The sequence below is a fragment of the Pseudorca crassidens genome, chromosome 9 (assembly GCF_039906515.1).
Source record: "Pseudorca crassidens isolate mPseCra1 chromosome 9, mPseCra1.hap1, whole genome shotgun sequence".
Classification (NCBI taxonomy): Eukaryota; Metazoa; Chordata; class Mammalia; order Artiodactyla; family Delphinidae; genus Pseudorca; species Pseudorca crassidens.
The window spans coordinates 8,311,701-8,333,400 of record NC_090304.1 but is presented as its reverse complement, the minus strand read 5'-3'; the positions used below and the strand labels follow the sequence as shown (position 1 = coordinate 8,333,400).

Below are 21,700 nucleotides of genomic sequence, written 5' to 3'. Positions count from 1 at the left end.
CATCACTGCAGGCTGTCTCCCATTCATTCCTTTCTAATTAAAATTGCAAATCAAATAGGGTAGATTGATGCATGTTTCAAAACATTTAATAAACATGCAGGTATTAGCAGAATGATTACAAAACTTCCTAAACTGGTAGCAAGATTCTGGGTTTGCTTTTCGGGCTTCCACACCTTTCAGGGTTGCAAAGCTACCCAGAGGAGCAGATTCACCATCTCAGCAAGACTGAACATGCAGTCGGGTGCGGGACCACAGTACAGTGAGAGTTTCCAGCTTCTGGTCTTTAAGACCAGAGCAGGACCCAGGATAACTGCCAGATCTAAAGAGACCCACAGGGCAGTGCACTCCTCTCCCCAGGGGCTTGATTTTAAAGCCCAGTGCATTATTGTTTCCTGAGTCTTTCAAGTTTTAGCCCTACCCCATTTTACCTGGCCATCTTTCTTCTTTTTACTGCCTCATTCAGAGAGAGGAACCCCTGCACCTCCCAGGTCCCCCTAACATCTTTGCTGTGTGATCACAATTTTGCACCTCCCTTCATCCAGGTTGTAGCGCTCTCTTCATGTTTTATCACCTACCTGTTTCATTGGCCAATAACATATTGTTGTTATACTGAGAGGTGTGAAGGGGAAGGATGGATTACAAGGTACTAAATATCCAGAACATGTAGCTATAAATCATAGGCCTGCATGGCAGAGGCCCCTCCATCTGCTTCCTCTCAGCGTGGGTCTGAGGACCTGGCCAGTGATCCGGAGTGGCTCACATTGCCTTCCTCAGGGGAGGGGCCTCAGAGGGCCCTGGAGCTGGCTGGGCTGGCAGAGGTCACTCGCTGCCCCTCCTCTGACTTCAGAGAAGGCCTGGGAAGGAGGTTGATGCTCTGGGGACATTTAGCTCGAATAGCAGTGTTCAGTGTAAGAAATGTTTTTGCCCCCTCACCCCCCCACGCCACACCGCGCAGCCTGTGGGATCTTAGTTCCCTGACCAGCGATCAAACCCATGCCCCCTGCAGTGGAAGCGCAGAGTGTTAACCACTGGACCACCAGGGACGTCCCCATCGTAACAAATTTTAACAACGTAATAGAAAGTGAAAACCTCTGTTATTGGCTGAATCGTGACCCCACAAAAAAATTCATATGTTAAATTCCCAGCCCTCAGTACCTCAGAATGGGACAGTATTTGGAGACAGTCTTTAAAGGGGTGATGAAATTAAACCGAGGCCCTCAGGGTGGGCCCTGATCCAATCTGATTGGTGTCCTTATAAGAAGAGGAAAGTTTGGGAGGTCCCTGGTGGCCTAATGGTTAGGACGCTGGGCTTTCACTGCCTAGGCCCATGTTCAATCCTTGGTCAGGGAACCGAGATCCCGCAAGCTACGTGGTGGCCAAAAAAAAAAGAAGAGGAAAGTTGGATACACAGACACTAGGGATGCGTGCTTGCATAGAGGAAAGACCATGTGAGGAAACAGTGAGAAGGTAGCCGTCTGCAGGCCAAGGGGAGAGCCCTCAGAAGAAATCAGATCTATCAGCACCTTGATCTTGGACTTCCAGAACTGTGGGAAAATTAATTGCTGTGGTTCAAGTCACCGAATCAAATCTGTGGTATTTAGTTATGGCAGCCCCAGCAAATGAATGCAGCACCCCTCCCCATTCCCAAACCACAGAAGCAACAACTTTAGCAGTTAGCTATACAACTGTCTAGACTTTTCCCATGCATATATATAATCATATAGAAAGATACACACACTTTTTTTTTACCAAAAGTAAGATTCGGCATACACACTGCTGCATGACTTTCGTCGTTCTGCAGTCTATCATGGGCATGTTTCCATGTCAATATCTACTGGAGTGTTCTTTTGAACACTCACTAATATTCCGTCCTCTAGCAGCAACATCGTGTTTCCCAGTATCCTCCATGGATACACAAGTAATTGGGTGCTATTCCTTTTGCTGTCACAAACAGGGCTGCAGTATACATCCTTGTGCCACCAGGCTGGGCCCAGGTGGGATAAATCTGTAAGCATGGAATTGCATTTTGTATTTTTTTTTGTTTTTGGCTGTACGCGGGCCTCTCACTGTTGTGACCTCTGCCGTTGCGGAGCACAGGCTCCGGACGCGCAGGCTCAGCGGCCATGGCTCACGGGCCCAGCTGCTCCGCAGCATGTGGGATCTTCCACACGGCACGAACCCGTGTCCCCTGCATCAGCAGGCGGACTCTCAACCACTGCGCCACCAGAGAAGCCCTGCTTTTTGTATTTTAAATAGATGTTACTAAGTGTAACTTCCCATCAATAGGACATGGGAGGGCCTATTTCCCCATGCTCACACTCTGCACTAGTTGGTATTTCTCAAGAAACAGATAACAGAAACAGTGGGATTGAGATGTTTGAATCTGAAGGGACTCAACCATTTGGCCCAGAGAAGAGTAAGCCGAATAGGGAGCAAGGAAGTCTAGAGGGAAGAAGGCCAGAGAGCCTCCCTGGGAGGGGCTGAGGGTCCCATGGGGGAGGAGAAGGATGATCAGCTCCATTTGCTCATTCACCAAACTCTTACAAGCACGGACTAGGTTCCAGGCCCTGAGGGCACACGGCAGTGAACAAATCACAGGCCCTGCCCTCTGGAAGCAGCATCTAGCGTGGGAGGCCTCGATATGGCCTGGGAGCCCAGGCGGGGGGTCCCTTCTGCCTCTGGCCACCTACCAGTTCAGGGAGCCAACACTCCGTTCCCCTTCCCAAAGCCAAGAAATGGCTGGGGACTTGCAGAAGGGCCCATGTCCAGCTGACAAAATTTGCTGATGAACTGGATGTGGTTGTGAACGTCAAGGATGCCTCCCAAGTTTTCAGCCTGAACCAGCCCAAGAATAGCGAGGCCACTGAAGAGAGGGAAGTCAAGGGAGAAACAGCTTCAGGGGAGATTATCAGTTCTGATTCGAACACGTTGGGAAGTCCATTTGCCATCCAAATGGAGACATTGAGGAGGCAGCTGGGTAGACAAGTCTGGAACTTGGGAGCGAGATCTGAACCGATGCTAATGTGGGAGTCATCCGGGATGTGTTTATAGCCACGAGACTGGCTGAGAGCACCCCGGGAGGGCCTGTGGATGGCGAGCTCCCGAACTGGGCTCTGGGCTCTCTGATAAGTAATTATCGGATAATAATTACCATCGTTTTATTCCTTGAAGTATCTGGCACAGTTCCTGGCTCTGTGCGAGTTCACTGAATTGAGCAGAACTCTACGGCACTTTATTTCCCCCCCACACTTTTCCTGCTAATCAGGACTCAGACTCTGTGGTAACAGGTAGCTCAAAGTTGGAATCACTCAGTTATGTGGGAAATGAAAATATTCTTTAGGGATTTCTCAGAACATGGAATGGAACTTCACTCAGGTGAAGGAAACTCAGGTTGTCTTAAATTTCCACTCCAACACTGAAAGTTCTTATAAAATCAAAAATTCCATGTTCTACAGACGCGAGAATTCTGAGCTGCAACCTTCCCCTAACCCCCACTCCCCACTCCCCACTCCTCACTCCTCACTCCCATGCCGACCAAGGATTGAAACCAGGCCACGGCAGTGAAAGCCCGGAATTCTAACCACTTGGACACTAGGGAACTCCTGGGAGAACTTTAAAACTGGGAATTTGCTCTGCAGAAAATCTGGTTGCACGCGGTGACCCCGTCAGTCTCTCATTTGCTGCAGGATTTACAGCCTCAGAGTTGACTCCAAACGCAGCCCTGGCCATTTTGCTCCCCACCTAAAGAGCAGCATGAATCACTCGAAGCGCCACGCATCGTCAAGGGCCAGGATGCCTGCTGTGGCGGAGCTTATGCTTTAGTTCCAGGGACCTGGGGAAGGGGGCACTGGCCAGCCAGCCCGCATCACTGCCTCCTGGCCCCCAAGGGAGGGCTCTGAGTTCACTTGGAGAAGCCTGAGTTGGTGGAAATCATAATGTTCAGAAGTGGCTTTACCATGACACTGGATAAGCTTAAACCTCAAGGTGCCTCATTCGCACTCCTTCTAAAGTACCATGCTTTTTTTTAATCTATATTTTTCTTTTCTCAAAGAGGGCTCTCTGGGACTTCCCTGGTGGCGCAGTGGTTAAGAATCCACCTGCCAGTGCAGGGGACACAGGTTCGAGCCCTGGTACAGGAAGATCCCACATGCTGTGGAGCAACTAATGACAGAGCCTGCGCTCTAGAGCTCGCAAGCCACAACTACTGAGCCCGTGAGCCACAACTACTGAAGCCCACATGACTAGAGCCCAAGGTCTACAAGAGAAGCCACCACAATGAGAAGCCCGTGCACCGCAACAAGAGTAGCCCCCAATCTCTGCAACCAGAGAAAGCCCGCACACAGCAACAAAGACCCAATGCAGCCATAAATAAATAAATAAATAAACAAAAATTGGAGTATGGATTACTTTGTTTAATCCTCAAGAGTGACCTTGGGAAGTCATAGGCAGTTCATCATCTTCATTTACAGACAAGGATACTAGAAAAGCCTTCTTTGGGTTCCTTGAAAATTCCAAATTTGTTTCAGTCTCAGGGTCTTTGCACTTCCTGTTGCCCTGTCTGGAACACTGTCCGTGTCTTACTTTTCATAACTGCAAGTCTAAGGGGCCTTCACTAACCCCCCACCTCTAGGCACTCCTTCCCTGCCTCCCTGGTAACTCTTTATCCTTACTTTTTGTTTTCTTTATAGCACACACCACTCTTTAGAATTATCTTTATTTGTAACTTTATTTTTATTTCACAAATGTATATGGTACTTATTCTGTCGTCAGGCACTGTTCTCAGTGCTTTGTAAATATCCAATCATTCAATCCTCACAACTTTTCTAACACTGAAACTTTTTCATCCACATTTTAAAATGAAAGCAACTGAAGCACAAAGAGGTTAAGCACGTTGCTAGAAGTCACACAGCTGTGGAGTTTAAGTACCATCTGTCTCTCCCACTAGAAAACAAGGTCCACGTGTGCAGAAGCTGCATCTGAGGGCTGCCTTGCTCACTGTTGAGCCCCTGTACCCAGAGTACTGTACCACACACAGAACTATAAAAAAGATGTGTGACAGCAGAGACCAGATCACAGAGAGGGAGGGATGGCAAAGAAGCCTGGAGAGAGGCTGTTGAGGAGACGATATAAGGCCTCAAAAGGCCTCCAGAGGTGGAGAAAGAGCTGGGCTGGGGGGCAGCAGTGGGATTGGCAGGAGTGCGGTGGTCTGGGGACGGTGCCAAGAAGAAAGGAAAGGTCTCGTTGACAGATTTAACTTAGCAGATGAGTAAGAGGCCAAACACCTTGGAGTCACCTCCTTCCTTCATGCTCTGCATCCATACATCAACAGATCCTGTCAGCTCTTCCAAAATGCATTCTGAATCCAACTTTTCTCACCCATCCTCTGCTCCCACCCTGGCCCACGGCACCATCACCCCTCTCCTAGAATCCTGCAACAGCTTCCTAAGAGGTTCCTCTGCTTTCGTCCTCTTCATTGATACAGCAATCAGAGGGATCCTGATAAAACTGTCAGATCACATCACTTTTCTGCATGTTTCCAAGTGAACACAATTGCCTCCCATTCTGCAGGATCTGCTCCTGCTTCCTCTAGCCCCACCTCCCACTCCCTCCCTGCCCCTGCCATTCTGGTCACAAGGCCTTTGCATCTGCTGTTCCCTCTGACAGCAAGGTTCTTCCCTAGGATATCCATGAATCTCACTCCTTCACTTCCTCAGGTTTTTTCTCAAATATTAGCTTCTCACTGGGTTTGATCTGGACCCCTACTGAAAATGCAACACTGCCCCACTTGCCCAACGCTCTGCTTTATTTTTCTCTACCGCAGATACACTATGCAAACTTTTTTTAGTTTGTCTCTCATTAAAATGAGCACCACAAAAACAGTGATTTTTGTCAGGATTGCTCACTGCATTTCCCCAGTGCCCACAATTACCTAAAAAATTATAGGGCATATTTGATGAATTAATGATTACCTGCTACGTGCAAAACGCTGTACAACGCACCTGGAAGACAAGGATCTAAAGGAAAAGACACAAGGCCCTTGTAGGCCCTACAAAATGTGGTACAGATACCAGTCTCTGGTTTAGTATGTGATTGGACACATGTGTAGACCATGATGCTGTGAAAGCAAATAATAGGTGGGCAGAAATTAGTGAGTTCGTTGGGGGCAGGTCGTCAAGGAACCCTGACAGCTCATCTCAGCCTTAAAAACCTGAGGAGATGCTAACCTGGCAGAGTTGGTGGAAGGGCGATCCCAGCAGAGGAAACATCTTGCAGGCAGGCCCCAAGTGAGGAGCCCACCTAGTTCAAGGAACAGACAGGTCAGTGTGGCTGGAGACTGGTGCTGAAGGTGGAGGACAGGGAAAGAAGAGGTGGGAAAAGTAGGCCTGCGATGTTAGACAGGCCCTGACCCCCAATCTAAAAGCCTCCAAGAGTTTCGAGCAAAGGAGGGGGTTATCAGGCAAGCGGATCTACAGTGACCTTGGCTGTAGTGTCGAGAATGGGTCAGACAGCTGGGATGGAAAAGAACGCTGTGGAGACAACCTATTAGCATAGAGGGCAGTTAAACCCTGGGAAGGGACGGCATTACCCAGCGGGCGTGGGGGAGAGAGATCACAGCAGGGCCCAAGACCCTCATCTAAGCTCCCTCCAGACCCGTCATGCGGCTGCTTTGCTCCGTGAACCACAATCATTTCTCTCTCACGCTCTAAATCCTTTCGCTTCTCTACGGGTACCTGCCCTGCCTCTGGCAGAAGAGCCGCGATTTTAAGGACCGCCCCGGCCGCCGCCGCCCGCCAGGTGATCGGGCACCTCAGTGAGGTCTTTTGTCTCCCTTACCCCTTTACCTCCGAATAACGGAGATAGCTCTCCTTCATTAAGTAATAAATAGTCTACTGCATAAATATGAACGATCCACGGCCCTGAATTACCAAACTCTTTTCCCGAAAGATTCATAGAGGTGGGGCCATTCCACGGAGGGTCCCCGCCAAGGTGAGATTCCAGGCCTGTCCTACCCAAGCCCCGGCGCCTTCACCACCACGCGGGATGTTCGAACACCCAAACCCAACAGCGGGATCCGGGAACGCGTCGGGGGTCTCTCCCGAAGCCGACCCAAACGGCCAACCGCCCCCCGCCCCCAGGCTGCGACCCCCGAGCCCGACGCTCGGGCGAAGGACCAGGGCTCTCTGCCGCCGGGGAGGAGCGAATTGCCTTGGCCACACTACCCGCAGAGCGAGAAAGGAAGCGGCCAGCGACCCCAGCGACCCCGCCAATACCGCAGCCTGGCGAACCACCGCTGCAGACGGCGGACGCGGCCTTGGGCTCCCATAAACCACGGCTACAGTAAAACCCCACCCTGCTCTTTGAAGGGCATCAATTTAAACCTATCAGAGCAAAGTGTCTGCAACTCACCGCCCAATTGAAATTTTTTAAAATCTGAAGGCGGTTCCGTCATGGAGTCCGTCAGCCCAATGGGAGAGGTGGAAATTTCCAGAAAGAACAGGACCAATGGGCGCGGCCAGCGCGGCCACGATTGGCGGACCAAACGACCAATCACTGTCGCAGAGGTCTGCCCTTTCCTCCAATCATAGAGCTTGTGATGGGCGGAGCTTTTAGGGGAACGCCCAATCCCGAGATGCGGGGGAGGCAGGGTTCTCCATATTGTCCAATGAGAGAGAAGCAAAGATGATGGGCTAGACTTCAAGCCAATAGTAGAAAAGCTCAGAAAGACGCCTGGAGGAGAGCGACCAGTGAGCCAGAGAGGAAGGGGCGGGATTTGGGGGTCCCGGCAGCTTCTAGTAGGTTCCAGAAGGCGGCGCGTGCGGTTGGGAACGCGGAGCGGACGGAGTCTATTCAACTGGGTTCCGGGCCGGGCTATGGAGCAGGTGAAGGGGGAGGGGCGGGCTAAGGCCCGGGGCCGTTCGATGAGCCGCTGAGGCCAGGCCGCGGGTGGAGGAGCGGGGCGGGAGCCCGATTGGGGCGGCCGGGGCGGCCGGGGTGGGGGCCGGGGCCGCCGGAGCAGCTGAGGCGGCGAGGGCGTGAGGGCCGCGGCGGGCGGGGAGCGAGGGTTGGCTCTGGGGAGCGCGGGTTCGGCTCAGTGCCTGTCGCCACCCGACTCGGCGAGATGGGCTGGAAGACGTATTAGTTCGGCATAAGTCCGGCTCGCGGCGGGAAGAGGAGCCGCGGCCGGACTCCGGAGCTCTCTCGGGAAGTGGGTCCAGGCTGAGCAGGGGGATGGCGCCCTAGGCGCTGGGAGGGATGGAGGTGGGCGAGGGGCCTTGCGAAAGGCAGGAGGGATCGGGTCAACCTCTGGAAGTTCGTCATCTGAAAGGGGGATCAGAGATTGCGGACGAAGAGACTACCCAGGACTTGGCACAGTTAACTTGGAGGAATTCGGGGAGCGGGGACGGGAATACACTGGAAGTAGCTGATGGACTTAGTAGCCAGAAGTAGGGAAAATCCTACTTCTCTGCATCTGAAAAGGCCGGGATGGAAGAGTGTTTAGTGAAGGTATGACGAGCAGCAGGCCGACTTCTTTTCATGATGCAGGAAAGGGGAGGGTGCAGCAAAAGTCCTTGGAATGAATTTCATCCCTACCAGTGTTTTTACAAACGTATGTGAGGCCCCTCCCCCTCCTCGTTTTTCTTTCTGTGTGCGTGCGATTCAAGAGTAACAGGACTGATACTTACAAAACTTCGGTTTCAAATTGCAGAAGGAGGAATTAGTGCTTAGAAAATTTAGAATATACAGATAAGCAGTAAGTTATTTAACTCCTCTCGGCATTGTTGGGGGGCCGAGTTTGAAGCTGCTGCTAGTTGCTTTCAGTGACTTAATTGTACCCTCTGTGGCCTGAGGGTTGTGAAAAGCCCAGTAAGGTTTTATTCAATTGGAAGCTGTTATTAGTCTGTAAAGATTGACTGGGGGGAGTGGGGGGACAGCTCGGGTGTTCAGGTGTGATCTACAAAGTCGAACCTTTTGCCTTAGTATAGGTATTACTTTTTTAGCCAAACCTGGGGCCTCTTCGCTAAATTTTTAAAAATTAGAGTGGAAACGGAGAGGTTAATAAACATTTTGAGTTCTTGTGATAATTAAATTGTATCTGGGATTCATTAGGCTGTGATATAGACAAGAGACAGAGGGCTGATGTGAGAAACACATTGCTGTGTTAAATTCAAGAAAAGCTCTCATCCCGCCATTATCAAAAGAGGAAAAAAATTTTTCTTAATCGCAATTGCCCATTGTAGAAGTGTAGGTACAGGTAGACTGTGAGTGACTAAACTCAGGGACTGCACGTTTACCATGCCTGTTGTACAAATGGCCTGGCATTTTACTCCAGGTGTGTTAGAACCTACTGTCTTGCCCCCATTCAATATGTAGCTTTTTTAAAAATTATTCTGAGATCCGTGTTTCAGTTTTAGGAAATATTCCTAAAGTTGGACAAATTCGAGTGTCCAAAATTGTGTTTTTTAAACTAAACACCTTTCAAATAAATCTCATAGTGATAAACTTTTAAAATTTGACCCAATACAGATATACAACTGTATAACATGTCAGAACAACTTACTGTATTATATGTACTACATGCTGACATTTTCTATTCCATTTGATGTTTTAAAGTGCTGGTTGTGTATGAACTTGATTTCCTGACCTACTGCAGGTAGGTGCCCAGTTTGGAAGATGTTCTGTAGGATAGGCAAGAACTTCACCTAGCTGTTCTCAGCTGCCTCGTGGTATTGAGTTTTTAAACTTTTTGCCTTCTGGCCAGCGTCTTGGTAGTTTCTTTTCCTTTTTTCTCATAGAGCTTGTCTCTCTAAGATCTCTGGTTGGTGGAGGTTCCGAATTGGTGTGCCTCAAGGTTCCAAAGTCATTTCTCATAACAGAACTCTTTCTTGCATCAGTACACTGGGTCATGGGCAGATGATAGGTACCAAGAAAGAATGACTTTGTGTCTTGAGGGACACAGCTTAGTCTCACCAAGTGTGTATGCATTTGAAGGATGACCCTCCCCTCTTGTAGGGCTTCCTGGTTAGGAGAAGCCCTTTAATTAGGATCCTGTTCTGATAGGGCCAGGGTCACTTTATTAAACGTTTTGATGCGTTCCTGCTGTTTTCATTCCAGATATTTGAGAGGATAGTGGATTGAACCACAAATAGTGTTTCTTTATTCTTCTTCATTCTTTTAGTAGCATATTAATACTTAAGCATGACAAAAACTTTTTTTCTAGCTTTCCTTTACCCGTTAAGGAACAGACTAGTAATCTATCGTGTTGTGACATGTTACCACATCTGTAAGTGGAAACAGATTGTTCTTTGATCATAGGTGAGCGTCTTGATGCTCCTGGAGCCGGCAGGTTGCTGAAGCATGTATCAGTGCAAGCTCAGTCCACTTCCTTCTTGGTTGCCTCTTCCTGTGAGGAGTAACTAGGCCTGTGTCCAGTTTATCATTCGAACTGTGGAACTCCATGGCAAATGAATTTGTTTTTCCACAAAAGGAACTCATGAGTATGTTCTAGAGTGGCTTCATCAGCTCAAAGTAGAGACTTTTGGAAGAGTGGCTGGAGTTCTCACTGATCCACAGGGGAGCCAGCAAAGAACAGTGTCAGGCCGCTTCTTCCTGGTTATTTTTTCCTTGCTGGTTCCCAAAGGTGTGGGAAATGTAAATTAATGAATCTGTGATTTCTCTTTTCTGATCCATAAAGTAACCTGTTTGTCAATAGCTGCGGAAAGGAATGAGTATCCCCTAAGAAATTGGGACTAAAGAGACATTTTATGGAGAGAAACTATATTGGTTCCTTTTCTTCTCAGGTAAATGAACTCAAAGAAAAGGGCAACAAGGCCCTGAGTGCTGGCAACATCGATGACGCGTTGCAGTGCTACTCGGAAGCCATTAAGTTAGACCCCCAGAACCACGTGCTCTACAGCAATCGTTCCGCAGCCTATGCCAAGAAAGGAGACTACCAGAAGGCTTACGAGGACGGCTGCAGAACCGTGGACCTGAAGCCTGACTGGGGCAAGGTAAGCTGTGTGCGCGCTGGGGCTCCTCAGGTGCCCAGAAACGCCTTTGGGGGGCAGTTCTTAAATACCAGCCCTCCTGGCTTGCCTAGTTGCCTATCCCGAGAGACTCATAGTTGATTATTCCCCTCCCCCCAGTATTCTTCCTACCTGTTTGAGATTGTTTCTCAGAGTGGTGGCATGTTTCATCAAATCTGAGGTACCATCGGTTAAGACATGTCTTATTTTTTGTACTGCTAGGAAGGAAAACACGACCCAAAATTCTGACAACACTTAGGGTCGAAAGATGAACTGGGAGGGGGCAGGTGTGCACCTTAGATATTAGGCTGTGTTCTACAGGGTCGATGATACACCATTGCTGTATCCTGCTCCTCTTTCTGTTTTTTCTTAGGCCTTCACGTGAATACCCATTTTGTTTCATGAAATGTAAAATAGATTTTTGTGAGTTCATCTTAGTAATTTACCGCTAGGTGTCTTTCATTTTGGTATTTTTCTTTGCTGGTTTAAGGGCTATTCTCGAAAAGCAGCAGCTCTTGAGTTCTTAAACCGATTTGAAGAAGCCAAGCAAACCTATGAGGAGGGTTTAAAACATGAAGCAAACAACCCTCAGCTCAAAGAAGGGTTACAGAATATGGAGGCCCGGTTGGCAGGTAGGCAGGCACCACGTATACTGCTCTTCTCCTTTTATTTACTATTATTTTTTAATTGGGATTAACTTGGAGGCTCCCCCATCCCCCAGTGTTGGTCTAGTAGGCTGTGTGGGCATAGTAACTGACTCCTAGTGATGTGCTTTCCTTTGTTTGAAACAGAGAGGAAATTCATGAACCCTTTCAACATGCCTAATCTATACCAGAAGTTGGAGAGTGATCCTAGGACAAAGATTCTGCTCGCTGATCCTACCTACCGGGAAATGATAGAGCAGCTGCGGAACAAGCCCTCCGACCTGGGCACGTAAGTCAAGGCGGCACCGTTTGTCTCTGGAAATGGACATGAACGTTGTGCTTTCTTCCTGGGATCCTGTGGCAGGCGGTTCCCTCGACTGGACTGCAGGGGTTCTCCCTTTGTTTTTTCTCCAAAGAGCAGTAGGAGTTTATTGTTTTGGTTACTGTTTATTTGTTTTTTTTTATTATTATTTGTATTTTTAGAAAGGGTCAGGGGGAGTATATATTAGAGTAATCTGGAGTGTTTGTTCTAACCCTCCTCTGCCTCTTCACTGCTCTCCTGCTATGCTGACCTAGCACCAACCCTATCCTTTCTTTACACATAGGACCCCCTCTCTCTGTTGGTATATTGGAGTGGAAACGCAAGGTTGAAAGGATGTCAGATCTAAAGAGGTCTCTCCAAACCTTGTACTGCTATCTGTGACTGTCTGAATCCCTCTGGCTCCTGAGATCAGACAAAGTGTATCTATAACTCATTTCTCTGTGTATCTGCTGGCCTCAAGAAATAAATTTGGTCTGTGTTACCTCATTTTATATGGATATTTGAAGGGTTGAGTATTCCCCATTTGTAACTTTTAGTACAGGATCTAGGAACCTTTTCATGGGTGAGAAGCTTTTATATACAGTAATCTGGGCTTTAGCAGTAAATGGGGTTTAAGATCAGTTGTGGAGAGGACTAAGTGCTGTTTTTTTGTTTTTTTAACCAATACTAGGAAATTGCAAGATCCCCGGATCATGACTACTCTCAGCGTCCTCCTTGGGGTCGATCTAGGTGGTATGGATGAAGAAGAGGAAGTTGTGACACCTCCACCGCCGCCTCCTCCCAGAAAGGAGACAAAACCAGAGCCAATGGAAGAAGATCTTCCAGAGAATAAGAAGCAGGTGTCTCGCTCTTTTTTTTTTTTTTTTTTTAGCACTGTTTACTATCATGAATTTAGAAGAAACAGCCAAGTCAATTAGAAATATGTGTGTCAGGTGGGACCATCTATAGGCTTTCCTTGGCTGTGATTGTTTTTTGAATGCTCAGTATGTGCTAAAGTTACTGTTGTTAATTAAAATGGTCAGGGGACTTCCCTGGTGGTCCAGTGGGTAAGAGACTGTGCTCCCAGTGCAGGGGACCTGGGTTTGATCCCTGGTGGGAACTAGATCCTGCTTGCATGCTGCAACTTAAGAGTTTGCATGCCACAACTAAGAATCCACGTGCCGCAACTAAGACCCAGTGCAGCTGAAATAAATAAATAGTAAATATTTTTAAAATAAAATAGTATATTAAAAGGTCCACGTAACAAGCAGTTTCATAGGAATCGTGTATCTCAAAGTCTTGAGGCAGTGGAAGCTACTAGTCCATAGTCCCACGGCCGCTGTGGTTCTGGCAATGTGGAAGTCAGCCAGGGTCAGCCAGTAAAGTTGTGTGTGGTCCTTGTCCTTGCGGAGATCCGGAAGAATGCTGTCTATCATTCCTTATGCTTCTGTTTCCTTGTTGGACGTGGTGTATAGTTGAAAGTTGTCTGTGTTGCTAAGTGAACAACTTTCAGTCTTCCAGAGCAGGAGGCATGTGCCTGAACGATTTTATTTCCCCTCTTATAAATGGGAACAGCAGATTGTTGCCAAATTTAGTACCTTTAAATGGGTGAGCGTTGGTTGTTCATGGTGCCTCAAAGCTGGAAAAAGGCCCTATAACGTGGGTGGTAGTGAGCTCTGCCGAAGACTCCTGCCACCAGGACGGCCCCTTCTGCTCCTCACGCTCTCTGCGGGTGTTGCCTGACAGCTAAGACCTCGAGACAGCATGCGACAGAAACCGAACTTGCTCAGCCTCTCAGAATCAAACCTAGCACAGAACTATGTTGTCCTCTCTGAAGTTCTTTCAAGCTGAAGGGATTTCCTCTCCCCTGAAGAAGCCCTCACTTGCTGAGAAAGATCCAGGAGAGTAGGTGGGATAGGGGGAGTTTCAGAGGAAGCAGAGATGAAAGTTTATAATTTTTCATTCTAGCAGCTGATACTTCACCGTGGGTGTGGAGAACCTGCTTCTGTAGCCTTGTTAGTTGTGTATGCTGCGTAGTACCTGTGACGTCACAGGCCCTTGCTCTCTTTGCCGTCTGGTTAGATGTGCTGAGCACTGACTTCTCCCACACCTCATCTAGGCACTGAAAGAAAAAGAGCTGGGGAATGAAGCCTATAAGAAGAAAGACTTTGACACAGCCTTGAAACACTATGACAGAGCCAAGGACCTGGACCCCACCAACATGACTTACATAACCAACCAAGCAGGTGAGACCCAGGACACAGGTGCAGGAGTTGTTACGTGGTCCTGGGGGTGAGGCATGGGCTGACTCTTCCTTTTTGACCCTCCTGCCTGGCAGCCGTGTACTTCGAAAAGGGCGACTATGGTAAATGCCGGGAGCTTTGTGAGAAGGCCATTGAAGTGGGGCGAGAAAACCGAGAAGACTACCGACAGATTGCCAAGTACGCTTGACCTGGGAATGCCTTGAGCGGTGTGGAGGGTTCCGTGTCTGCATGGAGAGGGGGCTGCTGGCTGCACAGCATACTGTGTTAGCCATGGGCTGGAAAGGAGGCTGCAGGATCCTAGACGGAAGGTGTTGGAAGGGCGTGGTGCCTGGGGCAGTGATGTGGGCCTTGTGTCTAGTTGGTTGCAGATGGTTTTTTCTCTGCAGGGGCTGACCTTGTCTGTGTTCTGCCCTTAGCAAATTCTTTTTTCTCTTGTCTTTGTCAGAGCTTACGCTCGAATTGGCAACTCCTATTTCAAAGAAGAAAAGTACAAGGATGCCATCCATTTCTACAACAAGTCTCTGGCAGAGCACCGAACCCCAGATGTGCTCAAGAAATGCCAACAGGTGGGTAGGGGATATGGGATGTTTTGCTACTTTTTGTTTTATTTGTTGTAGTCATTACTATTTAATGACAAATCTGTTGTCTTTGGTCATTGTATATGATGCTGCGCCTGTCACTTAATGATGACAACACGTAGGGAATAACTCAGTTTTTCTGCTGTGCCTTTTTTGTCGGCCAAGGTTTCCACCGTAAATTCGTTGATGTTGAGGGTCAGTGCTCTGACAGTGTTGTGGTGGTTATTGTAATTTAAGTTTTTTCTTACCTTATACAACCAAATTATGTAGGGGAGTGATTTTATTCACAGAAAGATTAGGCAGAAAATTGAACTGTCAATACATATATCATTTTCATATAGGTCATATCTTCGTACCAAGTATACATCAATACCGTTCATTCTGCTTCATAGTACGTACACCTTGATGATGAGGAATATAAAATTTTTTTTTTGAATTGCGGTAAAGTTGGTTTACAAAATTGTACTTCAGTTGTACAACATAGTGATTCAAAATTTTTATAGATTATATTTTATTTAAAGATATTATAAAATATCGGTTATTTTCTTTTCTTTCTTTTTTTTTTTTTTTTTTTTGTGGTATGCGGGCCTCTCACTGTTGTGGCCTCTCCCGTTGCGGAGCACAGGCTCCGGACGCGCAGGCTCAGCGGCCATGGCTCACGGGCCCAGCCGCTCCGCGGCACTTGGGATCTTCCTGGACCAGGGCACGAACCCGTGTCCCCTGCATTGGCAGGCAGACAACCACTGTGCCACCAGGGAAGCCCCCTGGTTATATCCTTTATGCTGTACAATATATGTTTGTAGCTTACTTAAGCTATACATAGTTTGTAAGGAATATAAAATTATTAAACCAAAAGTTAAATCTTGCTACTGTGAAAATTGAAATTCTAATCAGACTTTTTATTAGCCCAATGTTTATGAGAGTTTAAATGACTGTTCCAAGAATTAATAATTTTTTTAGGCAGAGAAAATCCTGAAAGAGCAAGAGCGGCTGGCCTACATAAACCCTGACCTGGCCTTGGAGGAAAAGAACAAAGGCAATGAGTGTTTTCAGAAAGGTACCTACAGCTCAGATGATGGAACTTTTGGATAAGAGCAGTGTAGATGGTGCTTTCTGTGCCTTGGCTGACTGTGGGGTAGATGTGCTCTGGTGGTGTGCTTTATTTTATTTTTTAAGTTTGTCTTTTCCATGTTCAGGGGACTATCCCCAGGCCATGAAGCATTATACAGAAGCCATCAAACGGAACCCAAAAGATGCCAAATTGTACAGCAATCGAGCTGCCTGCTACACCAAACTTTTGGAGTTCCAGCTGGCACTCAAGGTGAGGCTCTGGGAATGCGGAGCAGCTGTTAACGTAACCTGTGCATGAGGAATGTGTTTTCCTCTTTCCATGTTTTCATCAGCATCAGCTTGATGTTCTTATTTTGATCATAGATTCAAGGTGCTGATGTACATGTGAAATTTGTAAAAATACAGGGCCTGTGTCTACCCTGTCCTGGCCTGTGGATTTATTCGTGGTTGGGAGTATTGGGGAAAGTAGATCCTTTTCCCTCCCCTTTGTCCTTCCTTACATTTTTTGTTGTTTACCTTCTTAACATTTTAAGTGTGTGGTTGAGTGGCATCAAGTACATCCACATTGTTGTGCAGCCGTCACCAACATCCATCTCCAGAACTTTTTCATCTTCCCAAATGGAAACTGCGTTTTCTGAACACTAACGCCCCAGCCCCCTCTCCCAGCCCCTGGCAACCACTGTTGTATTTTCTGTCTCTCTGAATTTGATCGCTCTAGGGACCTCCTGTAAGTGGAATCATACAGTATTGGACCTTTTGTGTCTAGCTTATGTCACTTAGCATAATGTCTTCAAGATTCACGTTGTAGCATGTGTCACACTTCCTTCTTCATGGCTGAATAATACTCCATTGTGTAGACCACCTTTTGTTTATCCATCCATCCATGGACATTGGTTGTTCTACCTTTTGGCTGTTCTGGACAATGCTGCTGTGAACATGGGTGTACAGATATCTGTTTGAGTCCCTGGTTTCAATTCTTTCAAGTATTTTATGCAACAGTGGAAGTACTACAGTTCTGTGTTTAATTTTTTTGAGGAACTGCCTTAACTTCCACAGCAGCTTTACCATTCTTTTCTTCCATACTCCAGTTAGATAGATCTGCTGTTGTCAGTAACATCAAGTATGGTCAGATATGATAATGTTCAACACTGAAGGAGTTACTCTCCATAGCTCTCTTGAACATGAGCTACTCTGTGCCTCTTGGTGATTTTTAAACTGTCCTCTGGGAGATAAACCTGGACCATCTTGCGGGAACTAGACAAAATGTTACCTATCTAGACACACCGGTACCTGAGTCCGTGATGGTTTTGTTTGATGCCACTATCTTCTCAGTCCATCTGGCCTAGAGACATCACTGCTGCTGGTGGGACTGCACAAGGGGAATGTCAAAAGCAAGTTGGTTTGCAAAGCAAAGAATAACATTGTTAGTCACCTGAGAGGTGGAACAGGACTTTGCCAATCTGCAAATGGGAGGAAAGAATGAGTAGAATTGCTTCCAGTCTTAGAGCTTCTTGGTTGGGCCTCAGCGCACACACTACACTGCATAGCATTCTTTTCTCCGTAATTTTATGTTTTGAAGATATTTCGGACAAAAATACACAGAATACCTATGTTTTCTGCCTTTTCTTCAACCATAAGCATCGATGCTTTTGGCGAACCATTTGTGAAAGGAAATGATACATTTTGGCACTTGACCTCTGAATCCCTGAGCATACATCTCCTGAAGTGACTCTCCCTGTCCAGTCACAATATTATTAGCACCTAATAATAGCAAAACTCAGGCTATAATGTCATCTGCTGTATGTCTATGTTCAGATTTCCTTAGTTGTCTAAAAATAAAGTTTTAAAGTTGGCAATATCAAGGTCCATTCGTTTCATCTGGTGGTCATGTCCTCTAGTTTCTCAAACTAGAAGTTTCCCTACCTTTTCGGTTTTGGGGCGGGGCGGGGGGGGGGGTGTTCCTTTTTTTTTTTTTTTTTTTTAATCATAACATTAGCCTTTTGAAGAGTCCCAGCCCCCTTATATGAGATGGTCCATGATCTGGATTTGTTATCCCTTCTAGTTCTGCTTTCCTTACTTCTCTACTCTCCTTTTGTTGGGCCTGCTGTTAAATTACCAAGCTGCCAGGAACAACAGAAGCACTAGAGGGAGGAGGGATAAATTGGGAGGTTGGGATTGACATATACACACTACTATGTATAAAATAGATAAGTAATAAGGATCTACTGTATAGCACAGGGAACTCCACTCAGTACTCTGTAATGGCTTTGTGGGAAAAGAATCTAAAGAAGAGTGGATATCTGTATATATAATAACGGATCTACTTTGCTGTACACGTGTATAGCACCTGTAAATCAACTATACTCCAATAAAAATTTGTAAAACATAGAACAGGGCTTCCCTGGTGGCGCAGCGGTTGAGAGTCCGCCTGCCGATGCAGGGGACACGGGTTCGTGCCCCGGTCCGGGAAGATCCCACATGCCTCAGAGTGTCGGGGCCCGTGAGCCATGGCCGCTGAGCCTGCACGTCCGGAGCCTGTGCTCCGTAACCGGAGAGGCCACAACAGTGAGAGGCCCGTGTACCGCAAAGAAAAAAAAAAAAAGAAGCATTAGAACAAAAGCAGAATGTTCTGTAATGGCCCTGGGTGAACAGTTAGATTTGTAATTCCAAGTGATCAGTCTGCCCTAGGGTAGCTCCTCTAAAGGAATGAGCCTAATTCTTTTTTGCCTTTCCTCCCTAGGACTGTGAGGAATGCATCCAGCTAGAACCGACCTTCAGTAAGTGCCTTTCTGTGCTATTTCTCTGTCCCCTGACTGGCCAGAGGGTTGAGAGAAGGAGAGAGCATATTCTTTGCCTGTGTGTCTTTCGGGTTTGTAACATTTAGGAGCTAGTGTCAGGCTGAGGAACAACGGTGTTCAGATGAAGAGTTGAAAGAGCAGCTTTCAGAAGTGTCTTTTAGGTGATGCCTCACCTCTCCCTTTCTGTCTGTAGTCAAGGGTTATACACGGAAAGCAGCTGCCTTGGAAGCGATGAAAGACTACACCAAAGCCATGGATGTCTACCAGAAGGCACTCGACCTGGACTCCAACTGTAAGGTGGGGCTGCTCTGGCCTTCAGTGAGCTCTCCCCTGCCTCCATGTGTCTGATTCTTCCCTCTCGCCTGTGTCTCTGTATGTCTGTCTTCCCCTCAGTTACCTCTGTTATCTTGGACCTGCTGCAGCAGTAAGCCAGGTAGTGCTAACACCCTCCACTTTTGGCTTTGCCGGAATGCAGGAGGCCGCAGATGGTTACCAGCGCTGCATGATGGCCCAGTACAACCGACATGACAGCCCCGAAGATGTGAAGCGGCGGGCCATGGCCGACCCTGAGGTGCAGCAGATAATGAGTGACCCGGCCATGCGGCTCATCCTGGAACAGATGCAGAAGGACCCCCAGGCGCTCAGCGAGTGAGTCAGGTTGGGGGCAGATGGCCTTCGAGGGAAAAGGTGGACAAAAGCATTGAGAATGCACAACGTTGGCAGCAGTGTGATCTGAGTGGAATATTTATAGTGTAATTCTTACTTGCAGGGTTGGCAGTTGATGGTGAGCTGGAAGGATTTCATTTATATATGTTAGTGGCGATGGCTTAAGTGGTTAGTTGGAAAGACCAGTTTTTCTGGGAGAATGGTCTCAGCTTAAACCTGTGTCCTTGGACTCCTTTGCAGCAGGACTGGTCAGGTTTCGAACAGTGGCAGAGGAGGCCCGTGTGGGTCCCCCTGGGCAGTCTCTGCCAGGACTCCCTTACCACCTCTTGTTGGTTGGTGGTGTCCAGGGGGATTTGTGTTGGTTGGGGCTTGCTCTGCGAGCAAGTAAGAATTTTTATAGGTTGTCTCATTTCAAATAACTTTGCCTCTTGTTTGTCAGACACTTAAAGAATCCTGTGATAGCGCAGAAGATCCAGAAATTGATGGATGTGGGTCTGATCGCAATTCGGTGATGACTTGCTCATCGTGCCCCTTCCCTTCGCCCTCACGTGGAAAGAGGAGCTGGGACCGCGGCAAGCAGCACGGAGCAGAAGGGAGAGAAGGGGAAACAAGTGAACAACGTATCTATATATTTATACAGACGTACGAGGAAGATTCAGAGACTTGTACTCGCATATTCGTGCAGCCGCTGCCTCTGGGCCCTCCCAGCACACGCATGGTCTCCTTCCCCTGCCCCCAGTCGCTGTCTCAGCTGCTCTCCCATAGTTGGTTATTTTTTATTTGGGGCAGTGGGCTTGTAAGGGGAGGGGAGGGTGTTCTTCCCAACCTCAGGTCCCAACTGTCTTCACGTTGTTAACTCCACGTCCTCTTCTCCAATAAAACAAGCCAGTCAGGCGTGGTTATACACTGCTATGTCCCTGAGTGATTTTTTTGCCAAAAAGCTTTGAAGCAGATGTCCCGTAGGAGTCACAGCCTGGATTGGGAGAGTTGAGTGCGAACTGAACACTGGGAACCAGGCCGGCATGCTCTCTTCCTTCCTGAAGGGTGGGATGGGTGTGAGCTTGGCTGGGTTCCCTGGCCTAGCAAGGTGGCCACTAGGTGGTGCTGTTGCTCAGTGAACAACTGAAAGGGGTCATGGAGGCTCCTGACCCAGAGTGGCTCCAGCTCCGGAGGGTCAGATGAACTTCCAGGTGATTCCCGTGCTGTCAGTTCTCCACACTCAAATCGCAAAGCCAGAAACCAATTAGATCCAGAGAACAGTGGGTCCCACTCAAGAATTGAAAACAATTTCTATTGCAAGAGACACTTCAGACCTCCTTTCTGGAAAGGTCAAATCTGTCAGCTGCTCTGTGTTAGTTGTATGTTAGTTTTAGTTCTTAACTCACTGCTCTCAACTGACTTCAAAGTATGTTTTAATTACACTTTTCCACAGTTGAAACAAACTTTCTAAAAACCCTCTACTTGGACTGGGGTGGCTTCTGGGGCTGGACTAAAACTTCATTTGTTCCAGGAGTGCAGCTTTTGGGCTAGGAAGCTGCTGAGGCCACCAGCTGGCTGCACTTCCTGCTGCCTTGACTGCATAAGCTGGCCTTCCCCTGGGAATCCCCAGCAGGCCTCTCCCATCTGGGTGGCACAGTCCTCCACAGGGATTCTGCTGCACCTTTGGTGCTACTGTCTCTTCAGGCTCTGTTCCCTCCATCCCCAAATTGATTGTCTAGAAAGGCTGAATTTCTGCTGGGAGCCAGTGACTATAAGACCTTGCTTTCCCAAAGCTTACATCCTGTTGCAGGTGATAGGAAGCCGCTGGGCCACCAGGGGCCCTCTGAGTCACATTTGCGTAGGGACATGACAGGAGTGAGTCTTGTGGGTACTGGCCCCAGAGGGGAGCGATGCAGGTGGAGGCACAGTAGAGGTGGCAAGTCTGAAGTCTTGAAACCTGAAGGCGTGGGAGAGGCAGGTAGTGAAACATCAGGGGCCAATTTCTGTTCAGCTGTTCCCCTGGGCAGTTCTAAGGTTGACAAGTTTGGAAAAGAGGCCCTTAACGGGACAGGAAAGACATAAAGTCGTTTCCCTCAGGGCCTTTAAGGATCTACTTTGTGGTGATAAAGGACATTCGGGGCTTGAGCTGACTTGACCTGCCAGGTCCCTAAATAACCCAGATCCCACCCTTTGAACTCCACTGCTCTCCAGACTCTGCAGCTGAGTGATGCTTACAGCCCAAGGACCCCCACCTCACGACAGGTTGGAGATGAGAGATGGCTCCGACAAGGGAACACAAATAGGTGGCTTCTCTAGTTTGAATCGAGCTTCCCTCCAAATGACGGGACCCTTTGTGTGGTCTTGGGTCCACAAGC

At 47.9% G+C, this 21,700-nt stretch overlaps 1 protein-coding gene and 1 long non-coding RNA gene across 2 annotated transcripts; one reads left to right on the top strand and one right to left on the bottom strand.

Moving 5' to 3' along the window:
* Positions 1–4,391: 4,391 nt before the first annotated feature.
* On the bottom strand, positions 4,392–7,301 carry LOC137230063 (uncharacterized). Its single transcript, XR_010945988.1, has 2 exons — positions 7,272–7,301; positions 4,392–6,340 (listed from the first exon to the last, which is right to left on the bottom strand). It is a non-coding gene; the product is annotated as an uncharacterized lncRNA (long non-coding RNA).
* A 443-nt stretch (positions 7,302–7,744) lies between these two features.
* Positions 7,745–20,255, top strand: STIP1 (stress induced phosphoprotein 1). The gene is made up of 14 exons (XM_067748606.1): positions 7,745–7,880; positions 10,800–11,009; positions 11,515–11,656; positions 11,816–11,957; positions 12,661–12,829; positions 14,089–14,215; positions 14,308–14,410; positions 14,679–14,799; positions 15,772–15,868; positions 16,008–16,132; positions 18,623–18,659; positions 18,874–18,977; positions 19,156–19,328; positions 19,786–20,255. The coding sequence occupies exons 1-14, from the start codon at positions 7,872–7,874 to the stop codon at positions 19,856–19,858; spliced, it is 1,632 nt and encodes a 543-aa protein (XP_067604707.1). The 5' UTR covers positions 7,745–7,871; the 3' UTR covers positions 19,859–20,255.
* The last annotated feature ends 1,445 nt before the right edge of the window (positions 20,256–21,700 follow it).

What these genes read in the sequence shown, in the direction of transcription:
- STIP1 (XM_067748606.1), top strand. An exon ending in AAGCCCTCCGACCTGGGCAC is followed by an intron (nt 11,958 to 12,660) that starts GTAAGTCAAGGC and finishes AACCAATACTAG; the next exon opens with GAAATTGCAAGATCCCCGGA. An exon ending in CCAGCTAGAACCGACCTTCA is followed by an intron (nt 18,660 to 18,873) that starts GTAAGTGCCTTT and finishes TTCTGTCTGTAG; the next exon opens with TCAAGGGTTATACACGGAAA.